The 22,942-nt window shown below is 44.3% G+C and overlaps 1 protein-coding gene across 1 annotated transcript; it reads right to left on the reverse strand.

Annotated features, from left to right (window-relative positions):
• Positions 1 to 1,219: 1,219 nt before the first annotated feature.
• lamb4 (laminin, beta 4) lies at positions 1,220 to 22,942 on the reverse strand. The gene is made up of 33 exons (XM_036518466.1): positions 22,897 to 22,942; positions 20,957 to 21,114; positions 19,457 to 19,592; positions 19,281 to 19,354; positions 18,863 to 19,051; positions 18,646 to 18,709; positions 18,156 to 18,370; positions 17,637 to 17,757; positions 17,140 to 17,328; positions 16,663 to 16,818; positions 16,127 to 16,239; positions 15,961 to 16,040; positions 15,325 to 15,478; positions 14,596 to 14,727; positions 13,804 to 13,986; positions 13,587 to 13,702; positions 13,017 to 13,137; positions 12,372 to 12,549; positions 11,374 to 11,517; positions 10,812 to 11,043; positions 10,416 to 10,573; positions 10,095 to 10,319; positions 9,489 to 9,706; positions 8,827 to 8,923; positions 7,951 to 8,320; positions 7,452 to 7,612; positions 6,622 to 6,827; positions 5,935 to 6,138; positions 5,687 to 5,831; positions 5,019 to 5,226; positions 4,230 to 4,365; positions 3,955 to 4,125; positions 1,220 to 1,258 (listed from the first exon to the last, which is right to left on the reverse strand). Exons 1-33 carry the CDS (start codon positions 22,940 to 22,942, stop codon positions 1,220 to 1,222), a joined length of 5,139 nt encoding a protein of 1,712 aa, XP_036374359.1.

Below are 22,942 nucleotides of genomic sequence, written 5' to 3' on the forward strand. Positions count from 1 at the left end.
AGTATATTCAATGAGAAATGAATTTACAATGGTGTAAGCATTACACAAGTATTGAATTGTGTTTTTGTGTTCATCTTACTGCCCCAGTGAGAATAAATTACAGCACTGCTCATGTTACAAGAGATACCTGGAACTCCAATCACTGAACTTTTTTGAAGGCCCAGCCCCCACCTCACACCACTCATCTAGAACAAAGAAAATCCTCCAGACACAAACAAAAGTGACTGACGCCCAAGGCACAAGAAAATTAAGTTATTTAAGACAGTCTGATGCCTTAAAATGTTTCCAGTGTCTCCTAATTACATTTGGCATAGACTGGTATGCACTGTGCTTTATTTCATTTGCTTAGTCTCATTGTGGTTGACTTGAATTGTTCACATTTCACATAAAATCTATAAATACAGCTAGATATTTCCTGGAGCAATGCAGGATACATGGCTTGGGTACAGTTTAGGTATCTCAATCGCAGGCCACCTGGGAATCAAACCAGCAGCTCTTCAGGTAACAAGACTGATTACATTAAGAGGGAGTGACTCTCAGCATAACCATGTCTAATTTTCATTCCTATAAAACTACGGTATATATGAATACCATGAATACTCAACGGTGTGAATTAATGGATGTTGAAATTAAACTGTCGATTGTTGTTAAGGCGTGTTTTGCAATAAGACTTACAACATCATCTGTATCAGCATGTTCGTGCTAAACTGAACAGACAGTCTGGATCTGAGAGACAGGTCTGCTTTGTCATGTTTATTAAAACTGCAGATACACCTACCCAAGCCAGCTGGCATGCTGTCAATTTACACCACTGATTATCTTACCAGAGAATTTCAACTTTAGTGCCTTGCTCAAGGACAGCAGCAGCTCTTGCATGGAAATCTGCACAAGAACAGCAAGAACTGAGGATCCAGATTCAGTGCCACAGTGTAATATTTAGAGACACACATTCTGGAACTGACAGATGTGTATTCTTGCACCAAGACCAAAGCAATGGGCTGGATCAGTCCATCACATAATTAAGTACATAAATGTAACCACCATTATTTGACAGATATCCTATATTAAAGAGAACTAATATGTATGTGCAGAGCTGAAGAGTTTGTCAAGATGCTGGTATTTAAAAATCAAAAGTCAAATACAAGTAGTCTTCCCAAAGAAGGCCCTTTGAAGAAGAGACCTTTGGAAGCTGAATTCCTGGGCGATAGCTGCATTCCCACTATTTGATGATGGGTGGTTTGACGCGAGCCCTCATTACCTGGGTGGGTCAAAGACAACAGATGATCACTCCTGTAGGGCAGTAGATCATTAGGGTCATCAGTGGGTCGGAGATATAGCCCTAAGGACATCAATATATCCATTCAACATTTAACAAAGTATCTCAGAAAAATGCAGGCCTGTGCAGCAACATAGAGAATTTGCAGCAATATTGCAGTCATGAGGTCCAGAGCAGAAGAAACTCTTCATATTTTGCTCTTGTCAGATGTCTTCAGAGCAGCCAGTGACAAAACATTTGTGAGAGGGTTTGTGGGTGGCATCTTCAAACAGGACCAGTCAGAACTGGCGCGTCGGTTTAAACCCGGCTTCTCACACTTGCAGAGCAGGCAACAAAGGATCAAAAACCAATCAGAAAGCTATAAACACTTGGCTGTGAAAAGTGGTGCCCTGTTCAGAGCCTGTGTCAGCATAAGGTCAGTGTGTTTGAAACATTTATACAGTACATTCAGTCAGCACTGAAAACGGACTACAGGAGGCGGGTGAGGGAGTTAGGGTACGAAGGAGCTGGAGTGATGAAAAGAGGTGGGGTCAGATGTGTTGATGAGCAAAAGGAATGAGGACAGAAACTGCTGTGTACTAGCTATTGTTGACAGAGAGAACAATAGTCAGCTTTAAGTTTTAATTCCATACCATACAAATCATTAGAGAATGCACACTCCAGTCCCAAGTTAGTGAATGGGCACATTAATGATCAGAAGGTGTTCATTTCCCTTATTGTTATAATCTCGTTACATTTACAACCTGGCTGGGCAGTTTCATTAAAAAGAGGAAAACTGTATTCATAGACTGTACAGACAAAAAATGTTAACAACCTGCATCTCACCCCATCCCTCAATATATACATTTAGAAACATGCTAATTGTTGTCATGTTAAATTAAGTAATATCACCACGCCAGTTTATTTTTTTTTCTCTGTACAGCAGTACGATCTTATGGGTCTTTAACTCCCTCTTGTGGCCATATGGAGAACTGATTTCAGCATGCATTTTAGAAACATTTCAGAGGTTCCTGCACAGATTACCAGAAATGTGTATCTGAGGGTCAGTAAAGCACCTGTGATTGACGTGACATGTAGATGTACACTCATCAGTAATATTACATGTCTCTCTGTCTGCCTCTCTCTCTCACACACACACACAAGAGCACAGATGCACACATGCACGCTTTCTTCTTGCGGCACTTAATTGAATCCATCAATCACAATGCATGAATAAATTGAGACACAATGACATTAATCGAGCAACCAAAAGAAGATCACATTATCCATACTGTCGACAAGACCATATTAGTGAAATTCTTAAGCTTAATTAATTCAACTCCAGTGCCGAGTTCTTAGAAGGCAGTTCATTCTTCCATCCCTTAGGTGCAGGTGACATATTCTGCCGCTCTTTTTGCAAAATCCTTCCTGTGGGTGTCAGCTATTTCCAAAAGTTTGGCGAGTTCATCTTCCTGTTCATCCTTTCTTTTGAGGAACGCTTCGATTTTTTTTTCCAAGCCTAAAAAAGGACAACAATTTTTTTTTTTTGTGAAACTTGAGAATCAGAAGAAAATCTGGAAGAATTATTGTGAATTTTTGTGAATTAGTGAATTTTTGTGAATTAGTATGAAAGATTGTCAGGACACCCTTCCATTTTGTCACAATATTTGTTTAAATAATATCAAATTTTTTGGTAAGGTTTTTGGGTGACCCATGCACTATTAAAAACACAGTCCAAAAACCTGAAATGTTTACCTTCGAGTTGTTTCATTTTGTCTTGAACATCCTTTGCCAACTTTTCTGCCTCCATCGTTATGTTTTTCAGTCTCTCTTTAGCCTCTTCTGAAGAGTTCTGGTTCATTTGATTCGTCTTTAAAGTGTCAAACAGCTCAATTGCCTTTTTCAGATCCTGTCAAAGAGCATGTCATTGATTACAAAGCAAAACCTGGCGCTAAAATAGCATACATGGATGCCTTCTTCTGCATCATCAGCTGTGTAAATGCTAGCTAGAGATAATGCAGCAGGACGGCTGGCAGACAGCCATGGGAGGGATTCATTTAAACCAAAAAAAGAAGTTCAAGCAAGTGATGTGCATACCATTTAGTAGAAAACCAGGTTAAACATTTGACAGTGGTATTAAAATAGGGAATATGGACTCAGCATGATATTTGAAGGCCTTACACCGTACACAACTGTTTGTGGAGAAGCTGGCTAACACTTCTCACAAAAGCACAGAACAGGAAGAGCAAACATAAAAATAAATAAATAAATAAAAACCAACAAACAAAACCATCCCAAGCACGTGGAAAAATCAGCTCGCTACTCTCCAGCCACACACCTGTATTTAATTTAATTAGGCAGGTGTGGCATTAAGTAATGGGCTGGTTCACATAGACAGACAATTATCACTCGACAATTAAACAATTAACTTGTTAAATTGTCAAAAGTTAAATTATTTCATGTGAAGTACAAAAAGGTAACGCTATTGGAAGTGCAAAAATGAATCATCTGATGATGGGGACCTTATGTATGTCGACATGCTTATTACTTGCGCGAAGCAATCAAAAACAGGTCCAGGATCGGCGCGACTTTAAAGGTGGGGTGCCTGACACCCCGACCACTTCTAGATTTGCCCTCTTCATTTTAAATGACGAGGCTGTATCACTGAAGTGGAGGCCTAGCAGAGGAGGACCCTTTACCTTGTCGAGGCCTTTGGCTGCGTCCTGAGCTTTGTCGGCCGCAGCCTTTGCCTCCTCCGCTTGCCGTCGGTTCACCTCCGTTTTGTTCTTCAGAGCCTCCGTTCCTTCCAGGAGGTCTTTGATCCTCTGGGGATCCAAATTGATCTCAGTGTTGCTCAGTTTGTCCTCAATCTGTCAGAAAAAGGGAAAACGTGCCTTGTCTGAGAGCCATTCCCACCATCACTCCATCTATAAGCATCATGTAGACTTTTTTTTTTGAGGGTCGGAAACGTCACCGCTTTCAGTTGTTGATCGACGGCATCCGTGTTCTTTTTCGCTTGCTCCAGGTCTTTGCTGACCTTGGACTGTGCCTCCTCCGCATCCGCCATTGCTTTCTTAATTTCGCTGACGTCGATTGCCTTAGTTTTGTTCCTTGAAATAGCAACAGTATAATGTATTAACTTTTTTTGACTTCATGCATTCTTAAAACATATGAATGCTTCTGCTGGTCAGGCAGTATTGTCTGTTTATGTGCATATGGCATTTCTTCCTGCATTTACTTTGTCTGGAGGTACATTTCCTTCATTTAGTATATTTGAAATGTCTTCTGAATTTCTAGGTATTTTCTCATTTTAATAAAGAGACATTTATTCGAAATCTCTCCTTAAAAAAACTAAAGCTTTTAAATGGAAAAATTCTTAATTAAATGTAATATTCGTTATAACCAAATGTTTTGTTTAAATCAGTCTTTAGATCAGTGACATTAGATAATCAAACAAAGATATTCCCACCCACTGTTATCTGTGATTGACTGAGTATGAGAAAGACAGAGATGGTCTGAATTGTGTGAATGAGTGCGTATGTGTGTGTGTGCATGTGTGTGTGCGTGTTTCAGGGGGTTGATTGAGAGAGATAGAATTCCTCCTCCTGGCTGAATAGATAAATCTGTGCTGTGTGATTGGTTTTGTGTGCGAAAAGATTATCAGTACTGTGTGAGAGAAAGTACTGATGAGATCATGTTTGTATGTGAGAAAGTGTTGATTGGTTTTGTGTTGCTGAAGGTACGGTGAAAGTGCAGTGCTTACTGGACCTCCTTGGCTCTCTTCAGCAAATCCTGAGCAGTTTTGACCTGGTCTTGCAACTTATTCAAGTCCTCATGCAGGTCAGTGCAGTTTACAAGGATGTTCTGGATCTTCCGGATCATGTCCTGAATTTCTGCTGGCGATCCAGGCAGCTGGATGGCCAGCACAGCTGCGGCCACCTTGTCAATGTCCTCTGGCTTCACCAGCTCATCTGTCGCCAGTAACAAGCTCATCAACAACTGTCTTCAAATGCTCACAGATCAGCTTAAGGTACATACACATGCATTGCGTACGGCCGAAAAATCAAAGATTTTCATCAGAAAACTCTTGCACAGTAATACTCAAGAAAGGGGTAATTAATCAAGAATGAAGAATGTATACATACAAGAATGTATAATTAAAACACGGCCACACCCTAACAGGAAAATCACCTCTGGAAGCACAAACTGTAATGCCTTCTCAGTGGTTCCTTGTACACTTCCTCGAACTCGCATCACTCAAATTTCAAACTCACATCAAACTCACATTCACGTTTTCATGTGGTTATTCAAATATACAACCTATCCCTTGTCTGGTTTTGCTTACATATTCAGAGTGTCCAAGTAAGGGAATCAGCCTATCTCCATAGGTTTCAACTTCTTGTTTCTGTGAGGAATCAACATAGCATTTACCTCTTAAGTAATCCTTGACACGCTGTATAAGATCCTTGGTGGTGTTCTTCTCCTTTTCATATTTCTCCTTGCTGTCGCTGATCTTCTTCATCAGCTCTTCAGCCTCATCTTTGGTGTCCTGGGTCATCTGTTTCACCTCACTGATCTGCAAGCGATCAGGAAAACATGTGCTCAATGAGTCACGTGCTGCGCCTCTTTTTTTTGTCCTTTTTGAATGGAAGCAGTGCACAGGTGCCAGGTGCCTGAACCTTTTGGGCAGAGTCCCGCAGGCTGTTGAGCAGGGCCTGGATGTCCCTGTCCGCCTGTTCCGCGATTTCCGAGGCGTTCTGACTCACGGGGAGGCTGCCCTTGCAGGTGGGACCCCCACACTCACGGGCCCCCAGGGCATCTCGACACAGTGCGCCCCCACACTCTGCCTGCGAGCAATTGGCATCGCCGGGAGCACCACAGATCTGGGAGGAAAAGAGCAGCATCAGAAGGACCCCAGTCATGATATAATAATAATAATAAAGCCGTAGGCTTAGAGACATTATATTACATTTTTGTCATTCAGCAGACACTCTTATCTGGTTTACATAGAATACAGGTTTTTGTGATGTTATCCACTCATACAGCTAGATACTTACTGGGGCAATTGTGAGTTAAGTACCTTGCCCAAGGGTACAACAGTAATGCCCCACTAGGGAATCGAACCAGCAACCTTTCAGTTATGAGTCCTGCTCCATACCCACTCTGCTACCCTGCTGCCCTGAAGGCATCCGTAGGCTTGATGTTAACCAATGTTCTTGGGCACGTCAAAATGCACACATTTTAATGCCTGATTCTACAGAGTGCACCCTACACATAATACCTGATTGAGCATAAACCAACATTCATGGCTTTTGGCATTTTCCATGCCATGCAAGATGACATCAGAGCATTAGGTTGACACTCACATCCTCGTTGAGGCCGGCCACGCTCAGCGACTTGATCTTCTTCTCCAGGTTGTTCCAGTCTTTCTTGGGACAGCTGTCCAGCCTCTCCTTGGCCTCCTGCCGCTTGGCCTTTGAGGAGTCCAGCATCGCTTTTGCGTCTTTGACACGCTGCTCTGACTCCTTGTCCTTTGCGTGGTGCTTCCTGATCTCCTCCATGGCTTTTAATGCTGTTTCTCATCAATACAGACCAGAGCTGTGATATCTCACCAGCATTCATCTATACCACTGTTTCTGATTGTCCATACCCACTGATCTGGTCTAAATTCTCTCTTGCCTCCATCTATACTAGTGTTTGTGATCACCCATCAATGCAGACCACTTCTATACAATCTAACTCTTCTCCATCTACTCTGGTGTTTCTTGGCCATGACCCAGTGAACATGCTGTTTCTGCTGGTTTTTTCTCCAAAGAGGTTTTTACTATGGCTTATTGCTCTCTTAGGAAAAGGCATGTCTTGGACAACATATTACTGTGTAACAATGTCAGGCACTGCATGAGGATTCCTTTTCGTTTGCATGCTTGCATAGCTGAAATCCACCTCATTACTTATTACTATGGGTCTAGGTAAATTGTTCTCTGTTTGTAATTGTATCTGCATTATATACCCCACTATATCCATTTAACCTTTCCAGATAAGCTTTTCCTGTTGTTTTTATGTCGTGCCTGTTGTTATAAGTTGCATTGTTTATCTGTAGGACACTCTATGACAGTCTTTGTTAACAACATAAAAATAAGATGAAGTTTTATTTGACTGGTCACAAAAAGAATGTGATGATCACTTTGGATCTTACCTGTCTTAGTGTCTTCATTGTATTGGGGCTTTTGTTTTGTATAGTCAATCAATTTAGCCAGCAGTTTATTGAAGTCATATCTGATGTTATCAATTTCAGTGTTCAGAAGTGGAGACTTGTCAATTATAATTATATTTGGATCGATGCTGTCTTTCAGCATCCTGGGAAAACACAAAAACACAGCAACAAATTAAATGAAAGTCATTCAGAAATCTGATAAAGTATCTAAATGTTTTTGATTGATTGATTGTATGATGAATCAATGAATAAATGCTGTTTTGGGTGCATGGTGGTGTGGCAGCCATAAATGAACATTTATCCATGTGTTACATGTGGGGAATCATACTACACAAGCTATCTGCATCAGTATGTTGTGTGCACAGCGGTTATCTTTGGTCTTCCCCATCAGGTCAAACTTAACTTCAGACCTAACCTCAGAACTCAGCCTTAGCTGTACATGAGTGGACAGGCTACTGAAAGTGGTTAAGGGCGACCGTACGAGATGCTTTCACACAGCCGCTCCGCCTTCATTAACTCTGGGAGGGAGAGGCTGGTGGCGTTGACGAGCCAGCCCAGCTCAGACAGCTTCTTCTCGATCCACTGCAGCAGACGAGCGTAGCCCGGCTCCAGGTCATGGGTGCGGTTGGGGATCAGTTCCTTCATCCTAGCTGCTGCCCGCTGCACGTCCGTCACATTCTTGGCCCACAGCAGGGCGCAGTCGTGGCAGGGGGCGCACTCGGGGAACCTGGAGTCGCGCCCCGGGGCACACTCGTCGCAGAAGATCCCCGTCACCTCGGGCCGGCAAAGGCACTCACCCGTGTCCGTGTCACAGGCGGGACGCGCCGTGCCCTCCATGTTACAGTCACAGGCTAGAGGAGGAAGGGACGGGGGGAGGGGAAAGGGTATGGTTTAGGACAGACCGGGTGAGAGAGAGAGAGAGAGAGAAAGAGAGAGAGTTCATCCTGACATTCTGTTGCATGGATTTCAGGGAACTACCCAGGCCCGGGTAGGTGCTAGGGGGGTGCTTAGGGGTGTGGGGGTGCTTAGGCAGACAGACCTCAGTGCACCCCCAGATGTCTCCTTATAACCCAATGTCTACATAGTATTTATGATTTTTTGCCCCCTCCCCCCAACACGTGGATTGTAATTGCACCCCTCTATATTTTCGCCTGGCACTGGGACTGGAAACACCTGATAACTAAGTGTGTGTGTGTGTGTGTGTGTGTGTGTGTGTGTGTGTGTGTGTGGTGGGGTGATAGTTTAAGACAGATGGGAAGAGACAGAGAATTCACCCCGCCGTTCCGTCGCATGGATTTCAGGCAACTACCCGATGGCTATATGTGTGTGTGTGTGGTAAGCTGCATGCCACCCTTACAGATGCACTGCAGGTCTGGATTCCCAAAGTAGTTTTCTCCACACTCATCGCACTGTCTTCCCCCGTATTCGGTACGACACGGACACTGTCCTGTTACCTACAGAGAGAGACAGGGGGTGGGGATGGGGTAAATGTGATTTCTGATTGAATTTGTGTGAATGTGCAATGTTCTGTGTGATAAGATTTTTCATTTGAAGTGTTCCGAGTGATTAAATTATCATTGTGAAATGTTCTGTGAGATTGGATTGGTGTGTGAAACGTTTCTGATTTTACACGGTTTGTGCATGCAAAAGCTGAGTGAGAAAGCTGAGAGTCCTAAGCTGCTGAAGGGAGAGATGATGTGTGCATATGTATGTAAGCAGTGCAACAGGGTTTCCACACTAGCAGGTGATTTTGATTAGGTTTAAAAATCATTAAAGTTACTATTAGTCAGCTGTTTGTTTCACACCATCCTGCTGCCTTGCACCTGCATATTTCTAAATGATATTTTGCACATTTAAGACAGAACATGGAAATGATCATTTTTGCTGCAGAGGGACAAATCATGAGCATATGCCATTATCGATCAGAATAATTCATCTAATATGACCGCCCTGTGTTTCCCTTTGGTCATCAACTGGTAATCTGCAGTCAGTTTCTCAGGAGATCTCCCACACCCCTACCTTGTCACACTGGTTACTCAGAGAGTTGGCGGGGTCACAGTCACACGGCTGGCACCCGGCGACACCCCCAAGGTTCCAGAAGCCGTCGTCGCACTCATCACAGAGGGCACCGATGACTCCCGGCCGGCAGGTGCACTGCCCGGTCACCTGGTCACACAGACACGGGCTTCCCACCGGACACCTGGTGATCTCTGTCCCCCGCGGGTCACATGAACACGCTGGATGTGACGTCATACAGAGGGCACAGAGGGTCACAGGGTTAGAATGAAGGCTAACTGCAGTTCCACGGGAGGGAGATGTTATAAGTTGTCCTGTAATCCTGTTACATGATACCAGCAATGTAGGTCTGAGAAAATTATGATGTTTAGAGACTGCTCTACCACCATTGCTATTATCACTACATCACTGGGAGAGGCCTACCTCTCTACTCTTTCACTAAAGAGAAACACCCACCTCTCTACTCTCACTGAAAACTCACTGGACAGAGAGTAGCTATGTTCTGTGTTCTTTGAGAGCAGTACTACAATGTTAAGAGAGATGTGCATCTCTCTGCCATGGAACAGCGGGGGAGCCGGAGCGAATTCCTCAACGTTCGGCATCATGCACCTTTGCAGTCCTGGGCGAGGGCGTCGCCGTAGTAACCAGATTTGCAGCTCTGGCAGCGCGGCCCCTGAGTGTTGTGCAGACAGCGCAGGCACTCGCCCGTCAGCGAGTCGCAGGCGTCCCCGTCCCTCGGGTCGATGTTGTTGTTGCAGGGGCACTCCTCGCAGCGGGCGCCCGGCAACGCCAGGTTCCCGTAGAAACCGGGAGAGCAGACGTCACAGCGAGCACCTGCATCACGGGCAAGAACGGGAGACGGTTAAGCACACCTCTGTTGAGAAGCACGGTAGGAGAAGTCCCTGGCAATGGCTGCCTCTGCACACGGACCTGTGTGTCCCTGCTCGCATTCGCAGATAACCCTCTCAGATTCTGGGTACTTGCTGCAGGACCATGCAAAGTAGCGGCCGCTCTCTTTGGAGTCGGGACACAGGCAGGGTTCGCACGGCTCCCTGAAGACTGGGTCTCCAAAGTAACCCTCCACACACCTGGAACAGACAGAGTTAGCTGTCGTTCATTTGCAAACAACAGGAGGAGTCAAATGAAACAGTATTCTGTATTATAGGATATATTAATGTGTACAAGAAAGAACAAATAAATAAATGTACATTCACAGTCAAGAGGGAAACTGAAGGAATGACTAAACTGATAAATGTCAACTGTTGAGCAAGCTGGAGGTAGTTACATGAATATATGAGTGAATGGGTAGCCAATGCTTTTCCTTGCCTTTCACAGTTAGGTCCAGTAGAGTGGTCTCTGCAGTTCAAACACTCTCCAGTGACAGGATCACAGAGGTCTGCTAGCCCGTTACACTGGCAGGGCTGACACTGAGGGAACCCAAAGTACCCCGGCAGACACTGGTCACACCGCCGGCCGGTCATCTCCTGCCAACACGGACACTGACCGCTCCCCTGGTCACACAACGGCTCCATGGAGCCGCGGGGGTCACAGTCACATGCTGGGTTAGAAAGGAGAGAGGAAGGAGTCAGTGCTGATAAGCGTGCTGCCAATGCACAGTCTAATTCAGTGCAAAGTACTGATCAACAGCAAATTCTGGTCAATTAAAGAAGAGCAATGCAATCTGGGAAAAAGGGTTCTTCCGCTGTGCAATACTTTAACTCCAACATGGGTGATTTACTTTGACAAATGAGACACAACAGGTCCCTTCCTTTGCTAACTGACCTCATAATGTGGTTCACTTAGACTTAACATTAAGTGCAGTTCATTTACTGTGGTCCTCCAGCTATGTATCACTCAAGAAGTGTTTTACATGTTACATGTGACTTACGTGTGCAACCATTGGGTCCAAAGCCAAACGTCTGGGGTGCACATGTGTCACAGCAGCGGCCAATCACGTTGGGTTTACAGTGACACTGTCCACCGAATTTACTGCAGGAGGGGCTGAGTGCACCCACTGGGTTACACCTGCAGGCTGTGCACACACACACACAAGCACGCACGTGCACATGCACGCACACATGCACAAATATGCGGAGATGAGAGTGACATCCACACATGCAGATAAAAGGTAAAATAAATCCACACAGATACAAACATGAACACAAAGGCGACATGTATATACACACAGCCAGGCACAAGCACACATGCAATGAATGACATTAAAACACAGTCAATGACTATCTCAGAAATCTCTTTCTAACTCCAGAGCTGGTACCAGGCTATCAGCTGGCTGCCCTAGTGAAGCATTTTTACTCTCTCCTAATATTACCTGCAGCTGCAGCTGTGGCACATAATGTCACACTCATTGCTGTTTGTTTCGTTGTGTGTAATATTTGTTTACATGTTTTCCAAAATTACTACCATCTGCGATGGGGAAATGCTCCTTTCTCTCTTCCGTGTTCATCTCCTTAGTTTTTCGAACCAACTAAAGCAACAGAGTTATGTAACTGTGTGGCAAGGGCGGCAGTATGGCATAGTGGTAAAAATCAGATCTTGTTCCTCAGTAACCTCACTGAATATCCAGCTGTATAAATGGATAGCATGAAAAAAAACTGTAACCTAAGTAATTTGCTCTGGAGAAGAGTGTCTGCTAAATGGCAATAATGTAATGTAACTTGGTGACTCCCCACCAGCTCACATGTTAGGATGCGCCAGTAATGCGATCGGTCTTAGCTGACTTTAGTCCCTCTGACATGGTTAGAGAGATTGGAGAAGCACCTAGTGCCTCGACAACATGATCTGGCCTGGCTCTGTCTCTGTATCTGGAGAGGGGCTGACGCGTGTTGTGCAGAGACGGAGAGGGAGGCCGGTGTGTGGGGTACTCACGCACGGCGCCGTTGTGGATCCGGGCCGACATGCTGCTGATGAGCCTCTCGCACACCTCAGGCAGGACCTGCAGCCCCACCTCCAGCGCGATCTCAACACACCGGTACCGACGGAACTCGTCCAGCTGGTGGTCCGAACAGAAGTTCTGCAGGGAATCGATCTTTGGGACCAGGCCCATCTGGAAGGGGAGCACAGTTTGTTAACGTCAGCCACTCGCAGGGATCTGTCAGGGCTGTGGAAACACATGGCACTGAAGGGTCACGAGGGGGACATTCTCTGAAGGGATAATTTATATACATCTCTATACCATCATTTAAATAAAAATTCAGTTAAATTTCATTTCTCAAGAAAACCCAGGGAAAGCGTATTATAATACATTAGGAAACAAAATCAAGCAGGGTGCCTTTACAAGACTGAAATACTTTTTTTATCTTGCTGTCATTATTTTTTTCACAGAACAACAGTAAAAGCTGTGCCCTTGAAGTTCTTACTGCAATAATCCTTTTGAAATGCTCTCCTATCTCTAGTCTTTATACAGAAGACTGTACACTCCAATAATGTGATCAGGCCAGGGTGATGTAGGAAAAATCAGTTTGAGATGAACGTCTTAAAGTGTGCTGACATCATATGCATGAGCAATCTCACTGAGTCTATGAGGATATAATCGGTGGGCTGAGGGTCATTGTTTGTCCGTCTCTCGAAGACGATGTCCACATGGTACTCTCCTCCACGGTTCAGACATGCAAACGTGCTCAGCAGGGCCATCCTAGAGGACAAGGGGACACGCATGTGTTCCCATGATGCCGAGGGGTATCAGTCAGCGCACTTTACAAATCTATTTTACGAAGACATTGTCATGCAGCCAGGGCTTATCGTGTGGTGCATAATGATCTCAAGAATCTCAGGAAAATCTACAACAGGAAATGAATCAACCTGTGGCAAAGGGAGACAGAGATGCAATATTTTGTATCGGAATAGTTACCTCTGGGTCCATTTTAAAATCAAAAACAACTACTTTTAAGTGAAATCCAATGTCCTCTCTCATTTCTAATCAGAATTATTTAATGCAGCCCAACCTCTGAAATGATAAAAGTATTACCTGCACAGATGTACTGCAACGCTACAACAATAAGTCAATATGGACGTGTTTCATTACTGCTCTTGGCATCACACTGGTGCTCTGTGCCCTTCCAGACGTGTACAGGTATGTCTCACCTGTCGGAACCGGAGAGGAAAAGTGTGTTGGTCTCTGTCAGGTTGTTGGGACAGACCCCGTCTCCAGGTGATCCTGCGGGGACGATCTTGATGACAGCTGCCCAGTCATCTGTTGTCTTTAGAGCACAAAGGGACACGTGTTAGCACCCTGTTTTCAAGGTGACGCAGATCCACATCTGTCAGTTGGTACTCTGGCGGTGGGGGGGTTATAGCTCACCTCAGGTTCGAAGCGGATGACCAAAGCATAGTCCAGCGAGACGGGCAGGTTGTTGACATTGAACCTCAGCCCCGCCCCATCCTGCACGCGGACGAATCCGGGTCCGGTCCACGTGACGAGACGGTCTGCGGTCCGTTCACGGGGAATAATCTGATGCGCTGAGCCGGGCTCCACAGGAATGGACTGTTTTGGCAGGAGAATACAACAGGACCATCAGTAAGGAGTCACCATACAAGAAAGATAAAATCTTTCAGATAAAATCTGCCTTTTCCTTATTTAGTGTTGGCATTCTGCACTGTAACCACAAATGGTATGTAATTAGCTGCAGATAGAATATAGAATAACAATAAAAATGATTGCCAGCATCTCACCAAACAGAAAATATGACATGTTTCAGGAACAAACATTGAAATAAACTTCAGTAGGTCAGCAGTATTTTTACTCTAAATAAAATCGAGAATTCTGCTTTCATTGTAATGCAATGCATCTTGTCTGCATAGAAATGACACAGCTCTTTGTAAAAAGATGTGTATTAGAAATATATTAATAAAGTGTCCAGATTGTTATATATCATGAAACAAACCATCACACAGCACACCATACTGACCAAATGGAGCCCTCTCCAGGACAAGGTAGGAAGTGTACATTCTTCTCTACTTTTTAAAGATATTTATAGGCCATTGGATTTTAAAAAATCCTCTTTGTGGCGGTTATCTGGAAACTGCTAATGCTGCAAGACTTTGACTTTAAGCTGTAGTAACACAGTATGTGTAACTTTGTTAATTTTGTAACCTGTCTCCTGCGCCGAGCCCTGCGCTTCGCCCTCTTCACCAGAACAAAATTCCCGTTCCTGTACTTGAAGTCATAGCCCCTCTGTTTGAAGTACTCATCACACCGGGGAGGGGCTTCAGGAGTAGGGTATAGCTGGGGATCAGACAACATGAACATGATTCTGATCAATGGACATGCAGATGATTGGGAGCATTCGTCCATAGTTAGGCTTCGTGTCTGCATGACACTCTTGTGGCACAAAGATGATGGTTGGTAAAAGATTGCACCCACATTTTGGGAGCAGGGCTCATAACCCAAAAAGGGGTTGGTTAGATTCCCAAGCAGACCACTGCTGTTGCTGTTGGGAAATATATCAAAATTACCTCAGTAAATATCCAGGTATGTAAACATGTAATGTAATGTAAAATGTGTATATGTAGAAATTATATAACAATATATAAAAAACTGCTTCTAATATTGTTGACTCCTTATATGGCTTTTGCTGGTGTTGTACTCTGCCTCACTTGTAAGTCACGTTGGATAAAAGCATCTGCCAGATGAATAAATGTAAATTCAAATGTAAAAACTGTAAGTAAAGTAAGTCTATGCAAGAGCATCTATCAAGCAAAAGAATGTAAATGGCATATACCAGCAGTGGCTGTATGGGTCTCTGTTGGATTTACAAGTTCTTGAAGGTCATCACCTTTGACTTGTGACCGGTGAGGTCAAAGGTCACATTTTTACTCCTACCAAGGAAGAGGCTCGGCGTTCCAGAGGGATGGCACGTTCCGCATCATACAGGTAATAATCCAAGGGGGCCAGGAAGTGCCCAGGGGCAGGCTCGCTGCAGGTGCGGCCCACCATGTTGGGCAGGCACTGACACTGACCATCTGCTGAGCTGCACCTGTAGAGAGGTCGACCCAGGGGCATAACAAACCAAAAAACCTCTATCAGCTAAACACAGGGAAATGACAGTGCATGAGTATCCACATAACAAATCCCAGTGCATAATAGTGCATTAGAGCAACTACTAATAACATCTTCATAGCTAATGATAGTGGAATGAACTTCCACACTCCATCCTCCCTCACTGCCTGCAAGAAATATCTGAAGACACAGCTCTTCCCCGCTCACCTGATCACTGAAACAACCTCTGCCTCACTTGTAAGTCACTTTGGATAAAACTGTCTGCCAAATGTATAAATGTACATGTAAGCATAAATGATCAATGAGCAACATCTTTATCATTTTCAGTGCAATCCTAGCAATTACTCTTACAAAATGTCAACGTGAACAATGTTAACTATTTCGTTTAATATAGTTGGTTTGTGTGAAGAGCGCCATCCTGTGGTGATGGTGGTGATAGGCGAGGTGTCTCTCACACACATGCTGTTGTAGGCTCCTCCAATGTCACAATCACAGGGAGAGCAGCTGTACACAGTATTTCCCAGGCCCCAGTAACCAGGCTGCAGAAAGAAACAGTGTTTTACATGAACAGCAGAGCAGGTATGGTAAATTTTGTCTGTGGCTACTACAGAAACTGGGCCCCTACCACACACTGGTCGCAATAGGGTCCTGTGGCAAGCCGTCGACAGAAGCAGGCTCCGGTTGCCTGGTCACATGGGTACGGTGTCTGAACAGTGCCCAGAGGGTTACAGTTGCAGGCTGCGGAGAGTCAGCACAAATGGTCAGAAGAGCACTGCAACTGCTGGGTCAGAGAAGCTAGAAGAACACTCTAAACATGCGGTCAGAGAAACACGAGCGCTGTGGTTACCATGTGGTTAGAGCAATAGAAGCACCGTGGTAAATGGCCAAAAACAGCTGAGCACCACAGTAAGCATGTAGTTAAAAAATAATGAATGCCCTTATTAACATGCAGTCAGACAGACAAGAGGCTGAGTGTTACATTGTGACTGTGTGATCGTGGTCAGAAACGTGGGCATCACTGCAAACTTAGGATCACATGCACAAGGGGCTGACCGCTGCACTCTGACCATGTGGTCAGATCATGTTACTGCACTGTACGCCTTTCCAGTGCTGTATTACTAATGGGACCTCCTCTCAGAGAGGTTGCAGGTGGGGTCTTACCCTGGCAGCCTGCGGGGTCGTCCTGTCTGAGCCCGTAAAAGCCGTATTTGCACCTGTCGCACCTGTCCCCCTCCACGTGGCTCTTGCAGACACAGCGTCCCGTCCTGGGGTCGCACAGCCCGCCACTCAGTGAGCCGTTTGGATCACAGTCACAGGCTGGAGACGGACAGGGACGCATCATCAGTATGGGACATCAGAGGCCACTCCTTTGTGACACAGTGAGAGGGGACCCCACAAAAAGTGTGGTGTGGGGAGCAGGTTTAATCCTCAGCTGGGTCACTGCTATGCTATGCTTGAGCAAGGTACCTTTCTAAACTGCCTCAGTGAATGCATGACTCTTTAAATGTCTGACACCATAACATGTAAACCATGTAAGTCACCATGGCTAAACAAGCTAAATTAACATCAAAGTTCGAGGTCATGGAGGTCTGTGCTTTGTCCAGAAGAGGGCAATGTGCAGCAAAGGTGTAAACTCACGGACACAGGCGTTCGGGTGCTCTGGGGGTAGGCGGGGGTCCTGGTAAAAGAAAGGGCTGCATTCCTCGCAATGAATCCCAATTCTGTTGTTCCGACAGTCATCACAAACTCCTCCGCTGACCTGCCCGCTGGCCAGGTAGACTGCCATGTCAAAATGGCACCGGTCTGAGTGACCATTGCAGTTACACCCTGGAGAAACAATCGGCAAAGTCATCAGGTTGTCACCGCATGCCAGCTAATTGCATTTACTGCAGTATTCTCCTCCAATGAAGAGCGTGCACATAATCAGAATGCAGTTAATTAAGGAGCGACAAACGCGATTCCACTTGTATTAGTTTTTAGCTCAAACCAATTGACGTCACATAATTCTTCCAGTCTGTGATTAGTATAACAAAGCACTCAACCTTCAGCCATATTTAATTAAACAGTAAATGAGAAACACATCAGCCCCCAGGCACTGAGCCCCCCACTCCTGAACTCAGAGATGAATACATTACTTCTGCAGGCATTTGTGGCTGTTTTTCCCGCTGGCCTCCAGGGGGCGTCATGGTAAAAGTCCTGGCAGCGCTCGCAGTTGGTCCCCATTGTGTTGTGATGGCAAACACAGCGGCCGTGCACCTGAGAGAGAAACCGTTCCTTAACTTCCATCGTTAAAATAACACACAAAAAAATCCTGTTTTCACAGCAACTACAAATAATGAGCAGAGAAAGTTATTTTTGAAGCAGCAGTGTAAAATCTGACAGTCAGGAATTACATTACATTATTGGAATTTAGCAGACGCGCTTATCCAGTGTGACTTACATCAGGTAGATTTTTTTTTTTACCCATTCATACTGCTGGATATTTACTAAGGCAATTTTAGGTTAAGAACCTTGGCCAGGGGTACAGCAGCACCCCAGTGTGGAATCAAACCTGCAACCTTTTGGTTACAAGCCCCGCTCCTTAACCACAACGCTACACTGCTGCCTGAGAGTCAAAAGTAAAGTACGCATCAGAGGTGACTGACAGCTCTCACCATGCCCGGCTCGCTGAAGACGTCTCCGCGGCCGCTGTCCACAGGCATGCACTGGCTGGCGTGCCCGTTGCAGAAGCAGTTGCCCCTCACCACCATCTCGTACAGAGCGTAGTAGTACTTGTCCTGCGGGTTCCTCCGGCGTCGTCCCAGCAGCGTGTCGCCCAGGGTGAAGAGGCGCGTGAAGTTCACCCGCAGGTTTGTTATGGTGATGAGCTCTGAGGGGGGAGACATGGCGTGAGGAGGCTGCAGAGGGAAAAACTGGACTGTTACAAATGAGAAAGCAGAGGTCCTGACTGAAATGCTGCTGGTTCAATTCCCCGCTGGGGCACTGCTGCTGTACGCTTGGGCAAGGTACTTAGCCTAGAACTGTCTCAGAATATATCCAGCTGTGTAAATGGATTACATTAAAAAAACTGTAACCTATGTAAGTCGCTCTGGATAAGATCGTGTGCTAAATAACAATAATGTAACGTAAATGATTTGTGCGAACCTTGTATGTCAGGAGCATAGGGGTCTTCTATGTGGAAATTTGGATCCAGGGCCTTTAAAACAACCTGAAACACACCACCAAAAGTCAAGTTACCTATCAATCTGGGTCTTACTCAACTTTGATATTTCAAGGCCATCAAAAGACTTTGATATTGCGCATTGCAAATGTGTTCTTTTAAGTGATAGTGGGGCAGGCTTTATCACTAGACCCAGGGTACCTCTCCATCTGTGGAAGGCTCTGGCGCAGAGTATTTGCTGTCGCATATGACATCATCCACACTGTCAGCTGGTCCTTCTGAGATCCTGGGAAACGAGGCTTTACAGTCCTCTGCAAAGTAACGGAACACCTTCCAGGTCCTCCCGTTGTCTTTGGACCTCTCCACCAGCATGGCGAGAGGGCGGAAGCTCTGTCAGAGGACAGAGGAAGTGACATGCTCAAACAGGGAGTGACAGTGCAGAGAAGCCCACGAATTTCCCTGAAAGTGCAAAATATGTTCACACAACTTTGATTCTCTTAGATATGCAGGGATCTAGTGGTACATGTTTCTCTGTGCAGATCAGTGTGAAGGCCATAACCTCATTGCCGTGGAGTGAGCTGCACTCCTGTGTAATGACTGTGAGGATGAGAATCCTTACCTTAAAAGTGAGAACCAGATGGCTAAACTGGAAGAGTGTTTCCAAATCCAGTCGGACACTGACTTCATGAACACCTGCAGTTTCAGAATAGGTGATGTTTTATTGGTATGTGATAAAAAAACATGAAATCTTCAGCAATTGTTAACCCCCAGGATACATATCTCACTGTGACACACCATTCTCCGACTGCCACCATTTCATCTTGCGCTCGGGCTCAAAGGTTGTGATGGCATTCTCGATCTGGTGGCTGTTGGGGTTGCTGTAGAGATTGTAGGGGTACCTGGAGTCACAGGTGAAGCACTTCTGTTCATCCTAGTACACAAACAAGGGGTAAAAAGTCAGAAAGTTAATGATTCTGCCTTTTCAAAGCACACAGTGTCTGGTTTGTGATGAACCAATATCATCAGTACATAGTTCATTCTAGAACTTAATGCAACAATAGAAGGGAGCAGGCAGCAACGAGTAGCATTGCATGAAGTGGAAGGAGGCGTGTAAGAACATGAGCCTGCAAAACTAAACAAATCCCATTAAAATACCAGACGTACAGAAAGTTATTCTCACCTGCTTTCACTGTCAACAGTTTTCCCCAGAAAATATTTTTCTTTCTTTTTTTTTTCCCCCCCAGGCCAATAAAAGCACAATTAAAATGACAAAAGCAGCGATACCCACACGCCAGTCAGAAGCTGTATGTTTGTTTTAAGGAGGGAAAAGCACGGGAAAGGGAGTGGGAGTCAGGGGCCATCCAGCAGTGCCAAAACACAAATTAGTCTCTGAAGCTTTAAGGCAATGCCATGGCAATGACCTATCAGGGTGGCAGATCGAGGCACGTTTGCCTAAGCCCCAAGGAATCATCAGAGAAGGTTAGGAAGAGACCTATCAGTCCACAGCATGGTGTTACTGCCCCCTCAGTGCAATCTGCCTCATACACACTGTATGACCTCTCATTCTAACGTCAGATCTAAACTACTCAAACTTATTATTCATTATTCATTAACTGCAAATTCCTAAATATGAATTAATCCAAGCCCTGCTATTCATTTTTTTATTACCTCACCATAGCAAGCTGGAGTTTAGAATTACTGATTGGCAGTGAAATAATACAAAGATTAACTCTCTTGGTTATTTTTTGCATCAAGAGAGCTGGTGTGTCAGAATAAAATGTCCTCTGAGCTTTAATGTGTGGCCATGTTATTTTTTAACATTCACATCAGCCAACAGTGACGTTATGCCATCACTTTGTGTTTACGTTTAAAAACAAAATGGTAGGTGTATTTATTGCAGAGAAAACCGGTCATTACAACTCAAAACTGGTCATGGAAATATTTTAGCTGTGGTGTAAAACACCGTGGTTGCATTTAGGCTCAACTGTGAACAGGAATCACATGGCTTCAGGGTCTGGAGGTGTTGATAAGGCCAGATCAAACAGCGGTGAGCACTATCATTAGAGCTCATTCATGTATAGATTACAACATTTTTCAGCACATATCCTGGTCCCCAGGCTGCTTGAGTGGCTTGTGAGTAATGATAACCCAAAAAGCAATAATAACATTACTAAAAGAGTATCCAAATGCTGTATTTAAAGACAAAAAAACAGACTTGATCACTTGAGCACAAAATCTCAATCTGTTGGTGAACAAAATTCTTTTTAAAAGAATTGTTCCCTTATTAGGACTGACCTCCAAGTGTCCTATGATGCAGTAGGTCTGGGGTCCGTTCAGGCCACAGGTGGAGGTTGCTGAAAGCTGACTATTGCGCCCCACCATTAAGTCGCCCAGCTGGGGGTGACAGGAAGTGACATCACACTCATCCTGGGGATGTACCAGAGCCACCACAGCTGGGCAGTGAGGGGCAGAGAGTGCACAAAATCACATTTTATTCACGGTCAATACATCACATCACCACATCAGTTACCACAAGTTACACCATAATACTGTTGCATTACAAATTGTACCATACTACTATACCTTCAACACTATATTTTACAGTAACTGCTAATCTTGGAGTACAAAAGTCGACCAAGTTTTAAAGATGAATGAAGTAAACTGATTATTTCCCAATGAACCCCTGAAGTCTGTAAAACCAGGGTTGGAAACAACAAGGGTCAATGGGACATATGGGAGTAACAACAAGCTTGTACATCAGTCAATAAAATAAATGTTGTTTACCTTGATGTGTCAGCAGCAACACTTGCACTTATGATAGCTTCATTTTTCATAAGGGTTCTAGAAGTGACTTTTCCATTTTGTGGCACTACACTACTGTCTCCAACTACTGGGATTTTGAAGCCCTCCAATTTACTTCCCACTGATATGCATGATTTCAAGTTTTGATTGCTGCCTTGCATGCTGCAAGCAGACTATAATGGAGTTATGTAAAACCCAACTACTGCAGTTGACACAAAATAGTATACAAATGGAAAAAAAATTAATACTGTACATGGAATCTTAACTTGTAAGGAAGAGTGAAAAGCTTTGTAGCGCCACCTACGGGATGTCAACAGTACATCACACTGACCCATACTCATTAACACTGTTGCAACATTGTGACAAGATCCATTACTCCCATACAAACTCTCTTTGTTACAGTCATAAAGCATTTTTGATAACATCTACACTGCTTTCAAACTTATTTTTATCTAAAATTATCTGATCAGGTTTGACTTTGAGATGCAGCTCAAAATTGAATGAATAAATAAGCATGCAAGAACGTAGGAAAGTCTAATGATGAGAACAGGCCAAACAGACAATCCAGGCTCACTGTTTTCCCTATAGTCTAGACTGGCTCATAATTAGACTGGTCTTGAAGACTCTAAGATTACACTTCGACTCTGCTTTCACAATCATTCCTTGTGAGCTGCTTCACGCAATAATTCATCTCGGTATAACGTAAAGCATTACATCTGTACAGTATGGTTTGGTTTCTTTGAGCCCTATACAGTTGCTTATAGCTGTATATCTATATCAATGATAAAGTGTTTCCATCCTATAATTTCATTATGTGGTACCTAATGTTTTGTGGTACTATGCTCTCTTCAATTTGGGGTTAATTATCCTTTCTGCAAACATTGTTATTATACACTCAAGACCTCTGAAGGACATATTTTGGGGCAAAAGAAACCATTTCTGTGATAACATTCATTCCGGCATTTTGCTGGATGCAAGGCAATACTTTTTTTTGCCTGTAAGCCTCACAGTAAATACCTGTCTCCATTCCAAATGACACATGACTGGAGTATGATTTTACCAACGTGATCAAACATCAAAATATCTCTCCTTGTTGGGGTAAATGAATGCAAATAAAAACACAACTATGAATGCAATTAAAAATGTTGCCCCACATATGACAACTATGTATATGAAATATGTCTGCAGTGGAAAAAAGCAAGTGCCTGCAAGTGCAAAATTCTCTCTGCAATTGCAGCAAGTGTTCACATGCCTGTTCATATGTGCTGTCATGGGCAATAATGAAGCAGAGATTTTTTTTTTTTTTTTTTAAAAAGCAGGCATTTTAATCCTGCCCCTGATGAATCGGGCAGGTCTGTGGAAATTTTCTTTACGTGCAATTTCCCTGTCAGCCTGAAATACAGTCATGTCAATGAGACGTCCATAATACTTACACAGGAGCAAGAAGAGAGGGGCCTCTACCTTGGGTATTATAGGCAT

This window comes from Megalops cyprinoides, chromosome 23 (assembly GCF_013368585.1).
Source record: "Megalops cyprinoides isolate fMegCyp1 chromosome 23, fMegCyp1.pri, whole genome shotgun sequence".
NCBI classification, from domain to species: Eukaryota; Metazoa; Chordata; class Actinopteri; order Elopiformes; family Megalopidae; genus Megalops; species Megalops cyprinoides.